Source organism: Prionailurus viverrinus, chromosome F2 (assembly GCF_022837055.1).
Source record: "Prionailurus viverrinus isolate Anna chromosome F2, UM_Priviv_1.0, whole genome shotgun sequence".
NCBI classification, from domain to species: domain Eukaryota; kingdom Metazoa; phylum Chordata; class Mammalia; order Carnivora; family Felidae; genus Prionailurus; species Prionailurus viverrinus.
Window position 1 is genome coordinate 74841957 of NC_062578.1, and position 17452 is coordinate 74859408.

Below are 17452 nucleotides of genomic sequence, written 5' to 3' on the forward strand. Positions count from 1 at the left end.
TGCTCTGCAAAAGCATTTGCAGAGCTCTGATAATACTAACCCCATGATCATATCCTATCACGGGCTGGCAGGGTGTGGTAGGCAAGAGCCCACGTTCCAGAATCAGACCGGCCTGGGTTGGAAATCTGAATCTCTGATTAGCTAATTGCATGCCCTCACGAGCCTCAGTTTCCCCACTTGTCAAATAAAGGCGGAACCGGCTGCTCTCGAAGGTCCGTCACACAATGCCAGGGACCCAGCCGTCACCCCGGGCGCCACCGCTCAATCTTTTTTAACACGTAGTTTTGAAATGTTAGCTACAAGCCAAGCAAGAGAGGCAGGTGCATCGAGCGCCCAGGCGCCCGGTGCCCCGTTTCAACAACCGTCAGCACCCCTGTGGCTCAGTCTTGGCCCCGGCTGTCAAGCGACGGAGTGAAGCATCACACCCGAGACCCAAGAAGCCAGACTTACCATCTGGGCTGGGCACAGGCCTCTCGGGGGGTGCCGGGGTGGATCTCATACTGTTTCCCATCGCTCTGTCTCTCCGGGCTGTCGAAGATGCGGGACGCCTGCAGCACAGGGGATACACACAGCAAGTCAGCCACGCGCCGACCCCTCTGGGTGAAGAATGACCCAGTTTAGAGTACATCGTGCATCATTTTTCGGCAGCTCACTTCTCGAGGGGCGGGTGTGTTCACGCGAAGATGAGATTCGTGAATGTTGGTTACATTTGCTCAGCCCTGCTTCTTTTATCAAGGGAATGACAGAGAAAACCACAGAGAGGGAAGTTGCCAGCAAATGCTGTTGGTGGCAGAAGTTTCCATTCCTCCGCACCCTGGCTGTCGGAAAGCAGCCAGTGGTGTCTGTGCAGAGCGAGGGACCTTTCAGATGGGCCTCGGCTTCCCCACTCCCGACCCCGCCCCCAACCCTCCCCTCCCCCCACGCACCCGGAGCTGGGGGCGCCCAAAACTCGGGAGGCACCGGCCTTACAATCAAAAGACGGTGAGGAGAGGGTACTTTCTGCCTCAGTTTTCTTCTACGTGAAGTTTCTCAACATGCTGTAACCAGTGAAGAAGGGAAAGCCGGTAACGATGCTGTGCGATCGCGGCGGGCTTCGTGCACACATCGCTACAGGAGACACGTACATGTGCCGTGACGTCTGATTGTCCTAAAGTCCCCGCACCCGTAACCCCCTTTGTGCAGTGAAGGCAACTGAGTGCCTGAGAGGGTAAGGATCTCGTCTCGGGTCACGTAGCACGCGACCCACATTCTGGGTCTGCGCGTGCAAGCTTGGTGACCTTGGGCCTTGACCCTTTCCTGCCTGTTTCGGGGACTAATGATACAACGGCATTCGGTTGTGGCTGCAAAGTTAGCAGATAAAGCACAAGGAGCACTTAGACCGTGGCTTGGCATGAAACCCATGTTTGTGATTGCCACCTGCGGGGTACTTTCTGGGTGTCCGTCATGGTAAGCCTTCAAATTCTGGGCCTTCGTACAAGCATTTTAGAAGGGAGCTGAGGTGATGACAGAAAACGTGTTTTCCCGGGCTCTTTGAAGCACAGAGAAGAAGGCCCCACCCATGCACAGGAACCATTCTTGTCTCTTGGGGATAAACAGGAGAATCGATGGGGGCAGGTTCCCCCAGCTGGTGCCCAGCCCGGCTGGAAACTTAGACTCCACCCCTTTCTTCTTCTGCAGTTTGGGGTCGAGGCCTGAGTAGCGTGAAAGGGTCCAGATGTCAGCCAACCCAACCCCCCACCCTGGCCCGAAATCCTTCCTCGATGCACTGCAAGTTCAGATTCTAGAAAGATCTACGTTCGCAGCAAGGCTTTCCAGAGATTGAGGGAGGTCTGCATCACTCCCTAATTTAGAGAGGCGGAGGTGGTGAGGTGGGGCAGTGTATTAGGAAATCAGGAAAGCCAAAACTAGTTTTGTTTGGAAGTTAGTGTATTTTAAATATTTACATGAATAGTCCATCGGTCGTAACTCAAATAGTTCAGAGTATAATTGTGCTCTCTCTGAGATCATTACAAGCTGGCAAGAGCTCTGAGCTCATGACGCGCCACGGACAGTGTGGCGGGAAGGGGTCACACATTCAAACTTACGAAGCCCATCTTCTGATCCTCTTTTCGGGGTGAGGCCCCTCCGGGCGTGACTCAGTCGTTTCCTCTATCTTGCCACCCCCACACAGCCAAAAGGACACCTTGGACCCTGGCAGGGCCCTTCCCGCAAGCCAGGCAGATGTTAACAGCATCCCCTGGCTCCAGGAGGCAGGGACCAGTTGTCTAAGTCCCAGCTCCTAAAGCCTCGTGAAGGCACTCAAGAAAACGTGCTCCTCAAAAGTGCTCGAAAAACCACACCAGTGGAGTGGAGTGGCTGGGAGCCTCATTCCCGGCAGCTCGGTGCTGGCCCTGAGTCAGCACCCCGAGAAAGGCAGGCCCCTGGGATCCCACCCACCTGGCGGGGAACTCGGGCCGCCTCTGAGGCCCCACCTTAGACATGTCCAGGGAAGGAGCGAAGCAAGCAGCCTGCGGCTCGGAGGAGAGGCCTGTCCCGCACAAAACCCCGCTCCCGTGTGCCGTGCAAAGACGTCCCACGGAGCCCCCGCCACCTCTGTCCTGCTCCGAGCGCTGTCCTGGAGCCCATCAGCCACCTCAGACCCCCAGCTTCCCTGGCTGTCATGGCCGAGGCCTGGAGAAGGCTCTCGGGACGGGCTGGGGAGAGGTCGACTCTGACCCGTGTAGGCTAGCCTCGCCCCTGTCTCTCCCATGTGTCCCCACGTCGCAGTGCGTGCTGTCACCAGACCCCCTAGCAGTGCCGTTCTGTTCCCCACAGCCGGACACTTGGCATCCAGCACCAGTTAAACGCCAGGGGTCGTACCTTTCCCCTTCCCCCACCCCACTTGGGGTGCCATTTCCCACCCACCGGACATCCCAGCGCCCTCCCCCCTGCCCCACCTTCTCCCCTGGAGCCCCTTTCTGGCGGCAGCCCCCGGCCCCCATGTCCCCCTGTCTCCTTCCTTCACACCACAATTCCAGAACGGTCGTGGGGAAAAGACCTTGTCATCTAGCAAAGTGAACTCTGACTTCACTCCCTCCCGACAACTTTGTAATCCTCAAGGATTTGTTTGCAATTTGGGGCAGGGGGGAGGGGGTTCTTGGGATCCAGGACAGGGAAAAGAAAGACTTGAAACTCTCGTTTCTCAGGTGGGAAAACTGAGGTCCGTCCAAGAAAAGAAACATACCCAGGGTGGTGGCACGAGAAATGTCGGGTAGGTCCCAGAGGTCTGACACACTCCCTCCGCCCTGCTCCTCCAGCTCTGGTCTCTTCCGTCTTGCAGGTGCACGTGTGCACCAGCCCACTCTATCCCGTGCCGTTCAGAAAACCCCAGAAGGTCTCGACAGCCCTTAGTGGTCTTCTTGTGGGCTTCCTGTAGTCTCCAGGAAGGAGTTAACTTATCTGAGAGAGGCTTTTATTTGAGCAGAGTAAAAATGCCCCCAGAGACCGAAAGCCAGAGTCTCCCTAAGGAAATGGCTGAGCAATCTGATTTAATCTGTGACAGTTTTATGCAGGGGCTGGAGGTGGGAGAGAGGGTATGACGCACATAATTGCTTCCAGGAACAATAAAGAAAGGGCAAAAGAGAGATGAGTTAATTAAAATTAGCTCTGAACGTTTGGTTTCTTTCTCCCTTTGGAGAGGGATGTCAAGGATCTCCCCGTCTTTGGGATGTCAAGGATCAGAGCTGGCATTTGCCTCTTACCTTCCCCCTAGTCTTTGGAGCAAAGCTGTTTTCTTTGTGAGAACTTGGGCCTCAGTTGACTCCTCTGGAAAGCGAGATGAGTGAAAAAGATGGTCTCCAAAGACAAACCACTTAGCCCCCCTTTTTTAAGTTTATTTTTTTGAATTTATTTGGAGAGAGAGAGAGTGGGGGGGGGGGGCGCGGGGGGGGCGGGGAGGGAAGAGGCGGAGAGAAAAGTAGGGAATGAATCCCAAGCAGGCTCTGAGCTATCAGGGCAGAGCCCAAGGCGGAGCTCAATCCCATGAACTTCGAGATCATGACCTGAGCTAAAATCAAGAGTCAGACACTTAACCCACTGAGCCACCCAGGTGCCCCGCACTTAGCCCCTGTTAATTCTAGGAGTCAAGACTCCGTGACTTTTTAAGAACTATTAATGAAAGAACCGTCATCACTTCTCTTATCAAGCTCCATTACAGAATCCTTACCCTGTCTTTATATTCTTCAGGGTCAAGGGAAGGCTGTTCGGTGCTCTGCCTTCTGGTGGGCAGTTAGCAGACACACTGCATTTAATCTCCCAGCATCCCTGGGGCTGGGAGCTGTGGGGAGACTTCCTCTTCCACCCTCTCGGGGCGGAGGTCAGCTGGTGAGCTCACCTGTCCACACTCCGGGAGCTAGACGCGTGCAGGGCCCGGATGCAGGACGCACACCTACCTCTCCTGACTTCGGCACCGACGGCCTTTCCCAGCGGCCGTGCCTCTGCCTTGCTGCACGGGGAGGAAGAAAGATCCCCAAGGACCTCTGGGCAGTGCGGACACACGGCACGGAGAGGTCACACGGCTGCAGGGAGTTGCCCTCGGTCGTGTGGGAGGCACTCGCCAGCTACCCTTCTCTGGCTAGGTTGCTGTTGGACCAGATCAGGGATCCTTTCATTGTGCGTCCTGCATTATCTTTTAAATACAGCAGTCAGACTTCTCAGAACCTTCCATTCCCGGATGGCATCCCAGGACAGTTCTCTGTACTGTACCCACTTCGCGCTTCCGTTGCCCGGGCCTCACTGTTGGAAAGGACCGTAGCCTGGACCCCTCCCCGCCCCGCCCCCCACCTTGGGCGCTGGGGGCACAGAGTTGAGGAGCCCCAGCCAAAAGAAGGTGGGGCCGGACTCTGTTATAAAACCCGAAACAGCTGGAAAACCTTATCGACAAGGTTTAGTTAGTATAAAAATCTACTTAGGGATGCAGCCTGCCCTTTGACCTTGGAAAATCCCCCCACAAAGCGTGACAGCGTAAACCCACTCGCATGACCAGCTTCTAAGGCGTGGAAGCGTGATGCCACCGGTGGGGAGCGTCGCCATCCGCTGTACCCTGACCCCAACGACGGCAGAAGTAACCAGAGCCACCACCGCCACCGTGGCGGATCAGATTTTGCTCCGCATTGTCTAGCCGCCATGTCCCAGGTTGCTCCAGAGGTGAGATAAATTCACTTGTCCAAGGCTTGATCTGGGCTTCAAACCAGGTCTGCCAGATCCCAAAAGCTGTGCTCTCACCCTCCGTGAAACGCTGTCTTGCTTTCCTGCCCTCTGGTTCTCAGAAAAGTGATTTTTGAAAGCCATCAAAGTAAACTTCTGGGGGAAACTTTAATACAAGGGACAGGGAGGTCCAGAAGGCTCTCGGGGACGTCAGGAGGCAATGTTTGGGAGCCCGTGTCTGGGGATCTGGCAGGGGCGAATCATCCAGGAGAGAGAGGCAGTTAAGGTGTGCTCAGGTCTCAGTAGCACCCTTAGGTGGCCTGTGTGGTCACAAGAGCCAGAGTGAGTCATGTGGAGTGTTTTCCACCCTTTCACAGTATTATTTTAAAGAACTGTTAAATGCTGTAAGGGGAGGGGGGACCGAGAAACAAGAAACAACAGCTGTGCTTATACTAGCCCGGTGTTGCAAAAAATTCACACACATTTGCTAATACGTGTACAAAAATATGAAAGGAGATGATTGCCAAGATGCTTCCAAGGGCTCTCTCTGGGTGGCCATTTTCTCAGGTAAATGTTATCGATTTCTTATTTACGCCCTTTCTAAAAACTCCAGGTGTTTCCCCCACGGGCATGGATTGCTTTTATAATCAGAAGCGGAGCAGGGAAAGAATAAGGCATCTCTGAAAGGGTTTTCAAGGCAGGCCAGCCTGAGTTCAGATTCCTGCTCCCAACCTACTGGCTGTGTGTCCTTTGCCAAGTTCCCGCACTTCTCTGAGCCTTGAGTTTTAAATCTATAACTTAGGGAGACAAATATATATGCCCCTGCAGGGTTGTTTTGAGGGTTAAATTACAGATCATATCTAAAGCAGAGATACGTTTGGTACATCGAACAGCTGAAGACTTACCAAAGCTAGATCCCTTGGTGGTATTGGGTGGCCAGCTAACTCACTGCAAGCTCGAGCGGGTCTCTTCTCCTCCTTGGCCTCAGCGTTCTCAAATACCGTGGGGAAAGCGTTGGGACAGACAATGGCTCATGGCCCTGTTGCCTCAATTGTCCGTCCACTGTGACGGGGACCTGGTACCCGCCCAGTTGACTTGGGGCTTGCTTGGTGCTGCCTGTGGCCTGATGCTGTGCACCAGGAACGAGAGCTGGAACAGGGGCTTAGCATTGGTTGGTTTCCCTGCCAAGGATCTCGCAGGATTTCCGGGGGCACCCCACCACATCCTGACCTCACTCGACAGGTGCACCTGTGCTGTGACCCACATTGTTCCCTGCTCTCCTCTCAGGGCAGGTGCAGCCACAGCCTGTCCTCCCTATCCCCCAACCCCACCTTGTTCTCCTTTCTTGCATGGCGGAGGAGGGCTGTGGTATGGCCTTGGCTCCTGGGACACTGGCCAGGACAGGCAGCCAGCTCAGAAAGGTGCTCGAGTGCTCCCTCTTCCTCCTCCTGCCTAACTCAAAACCAGAGCCTTTCAATGGGCACTTGGAGGAGACCTCAGGATCCTCTCATCCTGGATACTCCAAACCTGTTGGTTGAAGAGTTTCCCCAGGGGCGCCTGGGTGGCTCAGTCGGTTGGGCATCTGATTCTTGATTTTGTCGCAGGTCATGTTTTCACAGTTTGTGGGATAGAGCCCCTTGTCACGCTCTATGCTGTCAGCGTGGATTGGAATTCTCTCTCTGCCCCTTCCCTGCTCTCTCTCTCTCTCTCTCTCTCTCTCTCTCTCTCTCTCTCTGTGTGTGTCTCAAAATAAATAAACTTAAAAAAAAAGAGCTTCCCCAGAAGCTTAATATGTAAAAATAGATAAAAGCAAGCTGCTGGTTGGGGACTCAGGGTTCAGCACTCTTACCCCTCCTCTCTCTTGATGGGACAACCCAATCTCAGGATATCGTAAAGCACCAATTGAAAAGTGGCAGTTCAGTGCCCTCATATCACAAAGAAAAGGCTCAGAGAGGGCAAGCAACTTGCTCAGAGTCACCTGGGAAGTTTGGACAGGGACCAGAACTCCCTGTCCAGCACCCTGTCCACCATTCTGCCTGACCCACGTGTCCCTGAGCCTGTGTTCTGGCTCCTTCTGCACTTGCGTGCCCAGAAAGGGATCCCCTGTATTCTCAGGCCGACAGAGAGCCTCAGCTCCACCCTAAGACTAGGATAACATGTTAGGATGTCATGGGAAGAAGCCAGATTCGGGGCCAGTTGGTGCTGAGGCAAGTTTCAGCCTCACCCGTATTACGTCACTAAGCCTCTTTCCATCGCTCGTTTTTATTTTAACAACGGACCTAACAGCCACATCTGCCTTGCTGGGTTTTCACAAGTAAGAATTCGAGAGAGGAGGTATCACGGGCGGCACACATCCTGGGGTCTGTGTGGCTGGCCTCTGCCAACAGTAAATGCTTCACGAGCGAGGAAGTGTGGTCCGTGTGATGTGGGGTCCGGCACGGAGAGATAGGCAAAGAGTCAATCCCCACGTGGCTTTAGCATCGCATTGAATGAAAAGAAAAAAGTCTCCCCACCATTTGTTTCTTTTCTCCATCAGCTTTTTATACACAGAGGCCGCCAGTATACGGGACCGTTATAAATATATAAAACCCATTAGCTGACATCATAAACACTGACATCATAAACACTGAAAAAAGTCCGTCGTAAAGGTAATGATTTTGGTATCAGATGACGCAGGTACACAATTACGCAGAACGGAGAAACGGTAAATATGGGTAGGCTTTTTCTTTTCCTTCCAAATACAGATACTTGGGAAATGCACGTTTCCGTGGAAGGAGGGGGGGTGGCTGCAGACTCGCGTACAGATACTAAAGGTCGCCTGGACACGGGGGCCCAGGGAGGTGAAGCTGGCGACTCTTCTTACTACACCACATTGCACAGCAGGACTTCGTTTTGCTTTTTATTCACACACACCAATCAGCGGGGTGGCTCATAAACTTATCGAACAAGCTGGAAATTGGTATTTTGCTAACGACATCATTTGCATATGCTGAGCCACCTGCTCCAGGGCCTTCGCCCCTCGCTGTGGATCACTCGTCACAACACAGATGCGGGGGTCCTACCCTCGGGGGTTCTTAGACGTTTCCTCTCGTGGGGCGTGGGCACTGGTCTTTCTCCAGAAACCCCAGGATATTTGCATGTGCTTCTAGGGATGAGAAGCACTGAGCTACTCTTTTTTTTTGTTTGTTTTTTTAAAACCTCCTCAGGAATCCTGCATTGCCCTTTGAGTGGATTATAATTGTAACAGTTACTTGTGTGATTGTTCAACAATGACCCTAAGTGCTGTAAAGACAGTGGCCAGATCTGATTTTACCCGTGGCTGGAACACAGAAGCTACTCCATAAAACAGAACAGAATAGGTGGAGAGTAGAGGGACAGTGTGCCCAGGAGAGAGAGAGAGAGAGAGAGAGAGAGAGAGAGAGAGAATCAATTAGTGGTGTGGTAGTAAATGTTTAACAATCAGTGATGGGCAGAGGGAGGATGATTCTGATCTGTAAGGGTTGCTCACCTCTGGGGTGTAAATATTCCCACCATGGCTGATTTCCGGCTTGCAAGGTGACCTCCCCGGACGCGGAGTTAGGAAGAGGTGCGCACAGTGGGCCCTCACAAGCCAGGATGCACTGGCTCCAGGCACCCGTGGAAGGAATCGACTTTCTCCCAACAATCACCCGTATCAGGAACAGCTACCCAAAGACATCTCCGTTGCTTTCAAAGAAGAGACACTGATCTCGATGATGACCACCCACTACATGGAGGGTCTGAATCCAGTGTTTGAAGTACAGTGACTCATCTGATACCCCAAAGAGCCCACCATATGTCGTACAGATGAGGAAACAGAGTCTCAGAGAGGTTGAGTAAGGTGCTCAGGGGCACACAGCTCATTCAGTGGCCGGGCCAGCTTTCAAACCCTGATTCTTTTTTTTTTTTTTTCCCAATGTTTACTTATTTTTGAGAGAGACAGAGTGTGAGCGGGGGAGGGGCAGAGAGAGAGGGAGACACAGAATCCGAAGCAGGTTCCAGGCTCCTAGCTGTCAGCACAGAGCCTGACGCGGGGCTCGAACCCACGGACCACGAGATCATGACCTGAGCCGAAGTCGGATGCGTAACCGACTGAGCCACCCAGGTGCCCCAAACCCTGATTCTTTTTACTACCAACCCTGATTCCTTCCACCACCCTCGTCCCAGCACTATACACTTTTAAATCAGCTAACAAACACCCTAAGAGCTAGGATTGCCGGGAGACCAGAGAAGGCACACAGGTCTGGGAGTCGGCACGTCCCCTGCCTGTGTCCTTCAAGGCCCCTTGCTTCCGACCATTGCGAAGCCACTGCTGCTCCTGGAAGAGCCGGCTGTCGGGCCCTTCCCTCACACCTCTGCCCCTCTGCTCCGAGCCCTGAGGTACTAAGGGGAACTTGGCGACTTTGTGTTAGAATCGCTTGGACGGGTGGGGTGACTCCAGCACAGGCAGAGGGAGCATTAACCCATTTCTCCTCCCTGGTTTTTCCTCATGTTTACTTCCCGTATGTTATGGCTTTGGAACCCACAACGGGCCCGCTAACCTCTCGGAGACGTGGGGTGAACCACCTTCCTTCTTCGGGTATCGGCTTGCTCCCCTGTAAATAGCAGGTAGACCAGAGGGAGGGCTCCGTGTTCCTCACAGATCCGTGCCGTCTCCCCATGGGCTGAGTGTATGGCAACCGGAGAAAATCCGGCGCCTACCATGTGCCGAGGAAGGGTTTTACACAGACCCACCGGACCCCCACGACCGGTCTACGTAGGACGCATCACCGGCACGCCGCGCTTCGTAGAACTAGGGAAACTGAAGCCTGAGCATTTCTAGAAGCTGTCAGAGGTCCGTTTGTAAGGGGTGGAGGTAGGATTTGAATCCAGGCGTCTGGCTCCCGAGCAGGGCTCTTAGCTGTGTGCTCGGAGGCATGAGGGAATGGACGGAGGGTCGTATAAAGCTGAATGCATCCTTTTTTGTGAGGAGGCCGTGATGCTATTACCTTTTGACGTGGGGGACGTGGGGGAGGCACGTATGTAATAGGTATTCTGTGGGTGGACCCATAGGTGTGTTGATAGAGCCGACCCCAAGAATTGGGTCCTGGTGCTCTGGGTCCTTGGAGTTTGCATTCAGAGGGTGTTAAGTCCTAAGCGATTGTCCCCGTGACTCGGAGACCTTGGCTGGGGGCGGGGGAGGAGTGGGGAAGCTGGCAGGTCCATACATTGGGAACAGGCACGGCCACCGCCCAGGGTAATGTGAGCATTCAACCGAACCACCGGTCTACCTGCACTCTTTGTCCTGGGCTCTGTTCCCTTCGCGGCACACACACCATTCCCTATTTGTTTCTTTAAGTGTGTGTCAGCCACCCCTGCCTCAGGCTGTGAACTTCCTGAGAGCAGGACCCACGTCTAGTATATTCCTCGATGAAAAAACCTTTACCTACCAGGTGCCTGGCACAGAGTAAGCGCTTGCTCCATTTGGGTGAGTGACCGAAAGTATTGTCTGTAAAGTGCCTGGCAAGGTACGGGTGGGAGGGGCTGTACTTTTCCCACTTTCTTCTAACGCTCTTTGGGTCTCTCCGCCTCCCCCCCTGCCGCACCCCAAGCCCTCCAGCCACGGACCCTGCTGCTTGGAGGGCGCCAGGGAGGGAAAGTATGACTTTGCAAAGCTGTTTGACAAGTTTCTGTCTGTAGCTCAGTTACCATAATGAAATAAGCCCCCTCCCTTGGCGGTTCTCAGATGGGAGGAAGTGGTTGGACCCAGCACTTACTTCTTCGGAGGCCTGGGGAGGTGAGAGGGAGGAAGTCGGTCACATGGTGTGGCCTCGATGCATATTTATTAAGGGGAGGGAGGGCTGGAGGGATGGCTAGAGGTACACCCAGGGCCCACCCTCAGCCCGCTGGTCTTGCCTGACTTGCCGGAAAGCCTTAATGAGAATTTTCAGCTCTTAGCCTCTCTCTCGGAGCCGGGGGAAATAAGTTCTTCCTGAATGTCAAATGAAAACTTAAAAAACCAGCAGCATCTATTAATGCAGGAAACTGATTAGGGTTCACCGCAGTGGGTGCTTCCTAAGTCTTTAAAAAAGACACCCTCCCCTCGGAAATACGCTGCCAGCTCTCAAAACTCAAGAGTGGTGAAGTTGGTTTTTTTTTTTTTTCCCTTTCTGTTTTAGAGAAATGATTTCAGTTTGCTGCAATTCAAACCTACCCGTGTCTGTTTCAGTTAATCACCTGGAGAAAGATGCAGAAATCAGATTCAGAGAAATCAAGGAGTGTCTTGCTCGGCTGCTCCTACTTAGTCCTTAGAGGGCCTATAATTTAGACTTCTTACAAACATGCAGGGCTTCTTTTTATGAGGAGGAAAGTAAGACTCAGAGAGGCAAAGTGACTGGTTCGGAGTCACACAGCTCATGGGCAGCTGACCCGGAATGTTGACGTAGGTACGGCTGATTCAGTCAGCGGTCTTCCATGGAACCCTTTCCTGCCCTGAGTCTAGATCTGTTTAAAGCACAGAAGTCTAAATAGATTCCTAGTCTGTTAAGTAGGTTTTTAATATTGTTCTCGTTGTACTTCTAGAACACCTTAAGCACGCTTGAATAGCATTCTCCTAACTAGAGAAAGTCATCTGCAAAGCATTTTGCCAGAACTTTGATGAGGGCTTAGCTGCCCAGGTTTGAAAGCGCCATCGCCCGCCTTATAGGTTTGCAGCTCAGCGTCTCATAGCAAACCACAGAATGCCAATTTGCAGACTTTGGGATACACATCTCTTAAAACAAAGAACACCTGCCATAGTACGCACTTTGGTCCTTCATACACCTGCTGTAGCTGAGACCCTCTTCTTCCCCACCTCAGCCCTTGGAGCCCTTACAGCCTCTTGCCAGCTGTGTGACTTGTACGAATTACTCAACCTCTCTGAGCCTTGTCTCATTTGTCAAAAGCAAGTGATAATCATAATCTTGCGGGATGGTTCTGAGGACCGTAGGAAAATAGCTTTTCAGGCAGTGCCCCTCCCCGGCCACTCAGTACGGTGGACGCCATTCCTTCGCCCCCACACGCATGGTCCCGATGTAGGATCTGAGGCCAAAGCCCAGGTCATCTGGCATTAGGCTCTCTGGATGTGTTGGCGCCTAAAAGAATACGGAATGTGCCGCTTTCCTCAGGGAATTCTAGCGCTCCAAAATCTAATTCTCACATTCTGTGTTTTTAGATGTTATATACCTCACATAATTGTTTTTCCTTAATCACACCCCTGCCCCCATACACACGCCACCTACTCTGATTGTTATCGGTTATCATTGGCATCTTCCCAAAGGCCCACGCACCCAAGCCCTTAGAAGCACCTTGGTGAGCAGTCAGCCTACCTGGGCCCCGTCATCTTTGCATGTCATGACTCCACGTCGTTTGCATTTATTGAAAACCTACTCTGCGTCTCAAACTGGCCTGGGCACTTTGCATATATTAGCTCATTTAACATGCCCCACACCTGTTGTATTGGGTACCATTATTCCCACTTTACAGCGGAGAAAACGAAGGCCTGGAGAGGTTTAAGGTCATACAGCTCGAAGACTGATGGCAAGCATCAGTTGCCCTTAGTAAGAAGCCTGCTATGTGCCAGGCTGCTGGCCCTTAGCCAGAAAATGCCCTCCGGCAGGAGTGTCCCCGGCCCAAGATCCCCAGCCCCTCTTGCCGTCTGTAATTCTATATCACATGCCCACCAAACGGCTGCCAGGTGCCGGGCACTGTGTTAGGTGTCGGCCTCAACTCTCCCTGTTTCCGCAGAGCACTCTTGTGTCTCCAGAAAGTCAGCGCCCCACCAGTTGTGCGTCTGAGGAGTCTGAGGTTTCTCCCCGCCCAGCCCCTGCCCTGTCCCCTAAGATACCTTCAGAAGCTGGGCATGGTCTCCCCTGGGAGCAGCTACGGAGCGACTGCCAGGAGCACCGTCACCGCCTCTCCATCAGCTGCCGCTGCTCCCGCAGAGCGAGCAGGTGGCCAGGCCTCCGCGGGTGTAGAGAAGTCCAAGCTATCAAGAACGGTGGTTGCTAAAGCAGCCACACACTTCCTCTGCTAGAAATGAGGAAGGCGTGGGACTTGCAGAAGGTCAGGTTCCTGTTTTCAGTAACCTCTCTGAGCAGGCTTCTCTCTGTAAGGATAGGGAATACAGTGGCATTATTATTATTATTATCATCATCATCATCAACATCATCATCACCATCATTTCAAAGCACTTGGGAACATATGCAGCTTGATTCTAGGGCCTGGGCTGTGCTCAGGCTTTCCGAGGCTGGCACCTTTTTCTCTAATTAAAAGGCAGAGGAGGCTGAGAGGCTGTTCTCACACATCCCTGGAGCCCACTGGGTCCGAGGAGGCTGGGGCTCAGGCCTGCAGCGTCTCCTTTCCTGGTTTCCCAGCTTCCCAGTGATTGCTGCCTCTTTTCTGTCCCTGCAGATGGGCCCTGGACCAGAGCTTCTGTTTAATTGGCAGACTTTTGAAATAGTAGCCACCAATGCCTACTCCAGAAAGTAGCTACCCATCAGCCTTCCGGGGCAAGGCACACAGCCCCTTTGCTGTGCCATGACCAGAAGCAGTGAGAAAGGCAATGCAATGTAGTTAGCTTCCCACACCCCCCCCCCCCCGCCCCACGCCCCCCCCACCAGGTTCTAGATTAAAAACTAGACTTTCTTGACTAAGAAAACACGGTGACTGAGCGCAGTATGTGAGGCTTGGCTGGGTCCTGGATCGAGGGAAAAGACCTCGAAAGAACATTCTTGGGACGGAGGTGGCAGGGGAGGGAGGGTATTCACATAGACACTGCATTGTAGATAATATTGTGTCAGTGTTCATTTCCTTGGGTTTGATAGTGATGTGGTTATGTGAGAAAAACGTGCTGGTTCTCGGGAGATACTCCCTGCTGTATTTGGAGGTCAAGTGTCATAATGGCTGAAACTTTCAAGCGGTTCGCTAAAAGAAAAAGAAAAAGAAAATACAAAAGCAGATAAATATAAAGAAAGAAGAAAACGAGAGAGGCCGAAAGCCAACATGGAAAAGTGTTAACGTTTGTGGATCCAGGTGATGGGCATATGTGCGAATTTCAACTTTCTGATGGGTTAAAATTCAAATAATAATAATAATGATGATGATGATGATGATATATAGCTCCCTATTCATAGTATGTGAGTCGTAAGTGGGAAAACTCAGTCACATGGGGGCTAAGGACTTAGTGGCAGGACTTGCCTACTGGAGGTGGGAACACCAGATGACTGTATTGGGGCGACCCTCTGAGAGCCCCAGCCGACCCCCCCACCACGCTTCACAGACGCCAGAGCTGAGTGTCCAGTGACTTTCCCAGAATCACACGGCTGGTCCCCAAGCAGAGCCAGGGGCCAGTGTCCAGGGCCGGTGATGAGCCGCCCCAACCCAGCCCTCATTTAGAAACCTCGCTCCGTGTAGTTGTCAGAGCTCTCGAGAACATCAGGGCCGTTTCTAAATGAAAAAGGAACTCCGCACTAGATAGTTGCTTCCTTAGGCAAGTTGTGAAAATACCCACTGTCCACAGGGAACCCCAGGAAGGCACCAAGGAAATGGTGAGAAAGATTGAGAAGGGGAAGCACAGGCAGGCAGAAACATGCCAAAGTGGAGATTCCCCCCCCCCACCAGCTTCACACAGAGGAGTAGAAGAGGCTTGGACCGATTGTCAGAAGGCATGAGCTTTGTGGCAACCTAAAAAAAAATTACCAAGCATTTCCTGTGAAGGCGACACTGAGTGCATTCCCCCCTTCAGTCATTTATTCAATAAAATTTTACCGGGCCTGTTCCAGGCTCTGGAATTCAGGCAGGTGCGAAACCCGACAGAACCCTCGCGGAGTTTACCTTCTCTGGGGGAGCCATGTGACAAAGACCCGAATACAGCAACCATCAGTGGTGGGGACTGCCGAGAAAATGGGGCGGCCGGTGTGACAGAGGGGCCAGGGCGCGTCACTTCCCACAGGTGGTCAATGTCCGTGGTCCGCCATTAGCTGAGACCCACAGAAGGACACAGAGCCAGCCCGGGGCAAGGCCGGCCGTGAGCAGCACGAGGAGCCACTGGCTTGGACAGACTCTGGAGGGTTCGGGGAAGCTCCAAGCCTGATGGCAGAGGCAGGTGACAGACAGACGGCGGACCACAGAGGGGTCTCCATGAAAGCACACAGACCATGGACGGGAGGAGCCCCTGCAGGAGGAGAGACTCAGAATTTGGAGCCCCTGGGTTGTGGCCAGGGTCACAGTATCGGCTCTGCCTGTTCCCAGTGGGTAACTGGGTGACAGGGGCATGGAGGGTGCGCCCCTCACTTCCCCCAGCTTTGGTGGTTCGTTATCTCCCTTTCCCTCCTGCGGTAACTGCCAGGAAACAAAGGCGGTTTGAGAACATGTCCCTAAAACTGCCACTGTGCTGCATGGAAGCCGAACCGTGGCTCTCGCAGCAGGTGTGGAGGAGGGGGAGCCCGGGGCCGGCGTCAGCGAGAGCAGGGGTGAAACCAGGGCAGCCGTGCACCCATGTGTGATCCGGGCTAGCGACCCCCGACTTGAGACTCCTGTTTCCACTTTCCAGGAGGGTTCTCCGTCTCGGCATTACGGACGTTCCGGCCAGACCCGTTCTCTGCCGGGTGTGTTAGCGGAGGGGAGAGGGCTTCCCTGGGTGCTGTAGGATGTTGAGCAGCGTCCTGGCCTCCACTTACCTGATGCCGGCAGCACTGACCCTGCCAAAACGTGCCAGGCATCGTCAGGCGGTGCCCTAGGGAACAGGCCCCACAGGATCACAGCTGTCCCACGGAGGTACTGGGAGCGTTCAGGAAGTCAACCTGCGTGCCGTTCTCTCATGGATCACAAGCGCTGCCCAGCGGTCAGCGGTCGGTTCACATAGACCCAGTCCCGCGGCTGGCCGCCCACGATCCCTGCCGCGCGTGGCGGAACGGTGGAATGCCACAGGGCCCCCTGTGGGGTGGCATCTACCTGCCCTCCTTCTCCGCCATAATACAGGTGACCTGAGAGGCAGAGCAGGCATGTGTCCGGGTCCGGGGTCCCCCGAGGCGCCCCGCAGCGGTGCGCGATGCGTGGGCCGCATCCGTAGAGAGGGGCTGGTTTGATAGAGGGAGCAGGCAGGGCGGGGGGTTGCAAGACAGGCACCATGTCGTGTGGCAGGTTCGGCAAGGCTGTCCCTTCAGGGAGCTCACCGCCAACTGCCCTCATCCCCGTTTCTCCAGCCCGGTACCACACGGGGTGCGTACCGGATACTTGGGGAATTGCCGAGTTCAGCCAACTTCTTGCTATTGCAAGGTCCTTATGCGTAAAACCCGCAGTGGGACCACAGACAGGGAGGGGAGCCTCGGGCGCAGCGTGAGTGAGGCTCCACCCCTCCCTGCACTCAAGGAATTCAGGGGCTAGCGGAAGAAGCAGACACACCGTCAAAACCCCGTGGGGGCAAAAGAAAGATGCCGACAGGGAGGGAGCCAGGAGAGGCCTGGACTCCTGGTTGCATGTGGGAACCTGGCAGCCAGGCGTGGCAGGACCAGATGGGATTCTACCCCAGCAGCCTGGTGTGGTGTTCAAGGTCACTGATGTTCCGTGTCAGCACAAGAAGCAAAGACATAAAAACACTGGGCAGGAGATGCCTCCACCCAAGACCTCAAGTATAAGTATAGGGTCAGCCCCAGCCAAGTGACAGTATGACAGGAGGCCACACGTTAGGGCTCAGAGAGACACTCAGGTCCATCTGTGTAGAAAGCACCTGACTCCTGGAGGGGTTTGCCAGTTAATTAGCTATTAGGCCGCAGGCCAATGGCCCCAGGCAGATCAGCAAGATGTCCTCGTGGGTTGAGGATTGCTCAGTGAAGTGTGGGGCTGTAGTCACCGCCTCACTGAAATGCAACGTTCCACATGTTAACAACTAGCTTTGCCCTCTTGACATTGTCCGGAGCCAGGTATTAACGTTCCCCACTTGGGGAGGGCTGGCGGGCCCTTCAGATTGCAGAGGGCCTCTAGGTTCTAGAAAGTTAAGCCAGCTGAGCAACGCGTGGCCGTGGCCAGAGCGCGATGGGAAAGCCCCACGGTTGACAGCTTCGTCCAGCATGATCAGTTTCCTGGTTCTACTCAAAACTGTGTGCCCTTCTCTCCCCATCAGTGTTGGAAAGGCTAGAAGATGAGAAAGGAGACCTCAGGAACTCATAAGCTCCCTCTCAGTGGAGACGGTCAAGGGTAGGCTGGCCCACTTAGTAGGGAAGTTACACGAGCA

General features: G+C 53.8%; 2 protein-coding genes across 6 annotated transcripts in view; one reads left to right on the forward strand and one right to left on the reverse strand.

Annotated features, from left to right (window-relative positions):
• The window catches only part of TG (thyroglobulin), a 254365-nt gene that overhangs the window by 179119 nt on the left and 57794 nt on the right, over positions 1–17452 (forward strand). The gene's annotated exons all lie outside the window — the stretch shown is intronic.
• Positions 1–17452, reverse strand: part of SLA (Src like adaptor) — an 89309-nt gene that overhangs the window by 22034 nt on the left and 49823 nt on the right. The window contains exons 2-3 of one of the 5 annotated variants that reach the window (XM_047842435.1): positions 13067–13327; positions 451–548 (exon numbers count right to left, since the gene is read on the reverse strand). In XM_047842435.1, coding sequence (XP_047698391.1) covers positions 451–511 — 61 coding nt within the window. In that variant the 5' untranslated portion in view covers positions 512–548; positions 13067–13327. Of the gene's footprint in view, positions 1–450; positions 837–969; positions 1018–13066; positions 13328–17452 lie in introns of those variants that run through there. The other 4 variants (XM_047842437.1, XM_047842436.1, XM_047842438.1 and 1 more) reach the window with 4 other exon arrangements.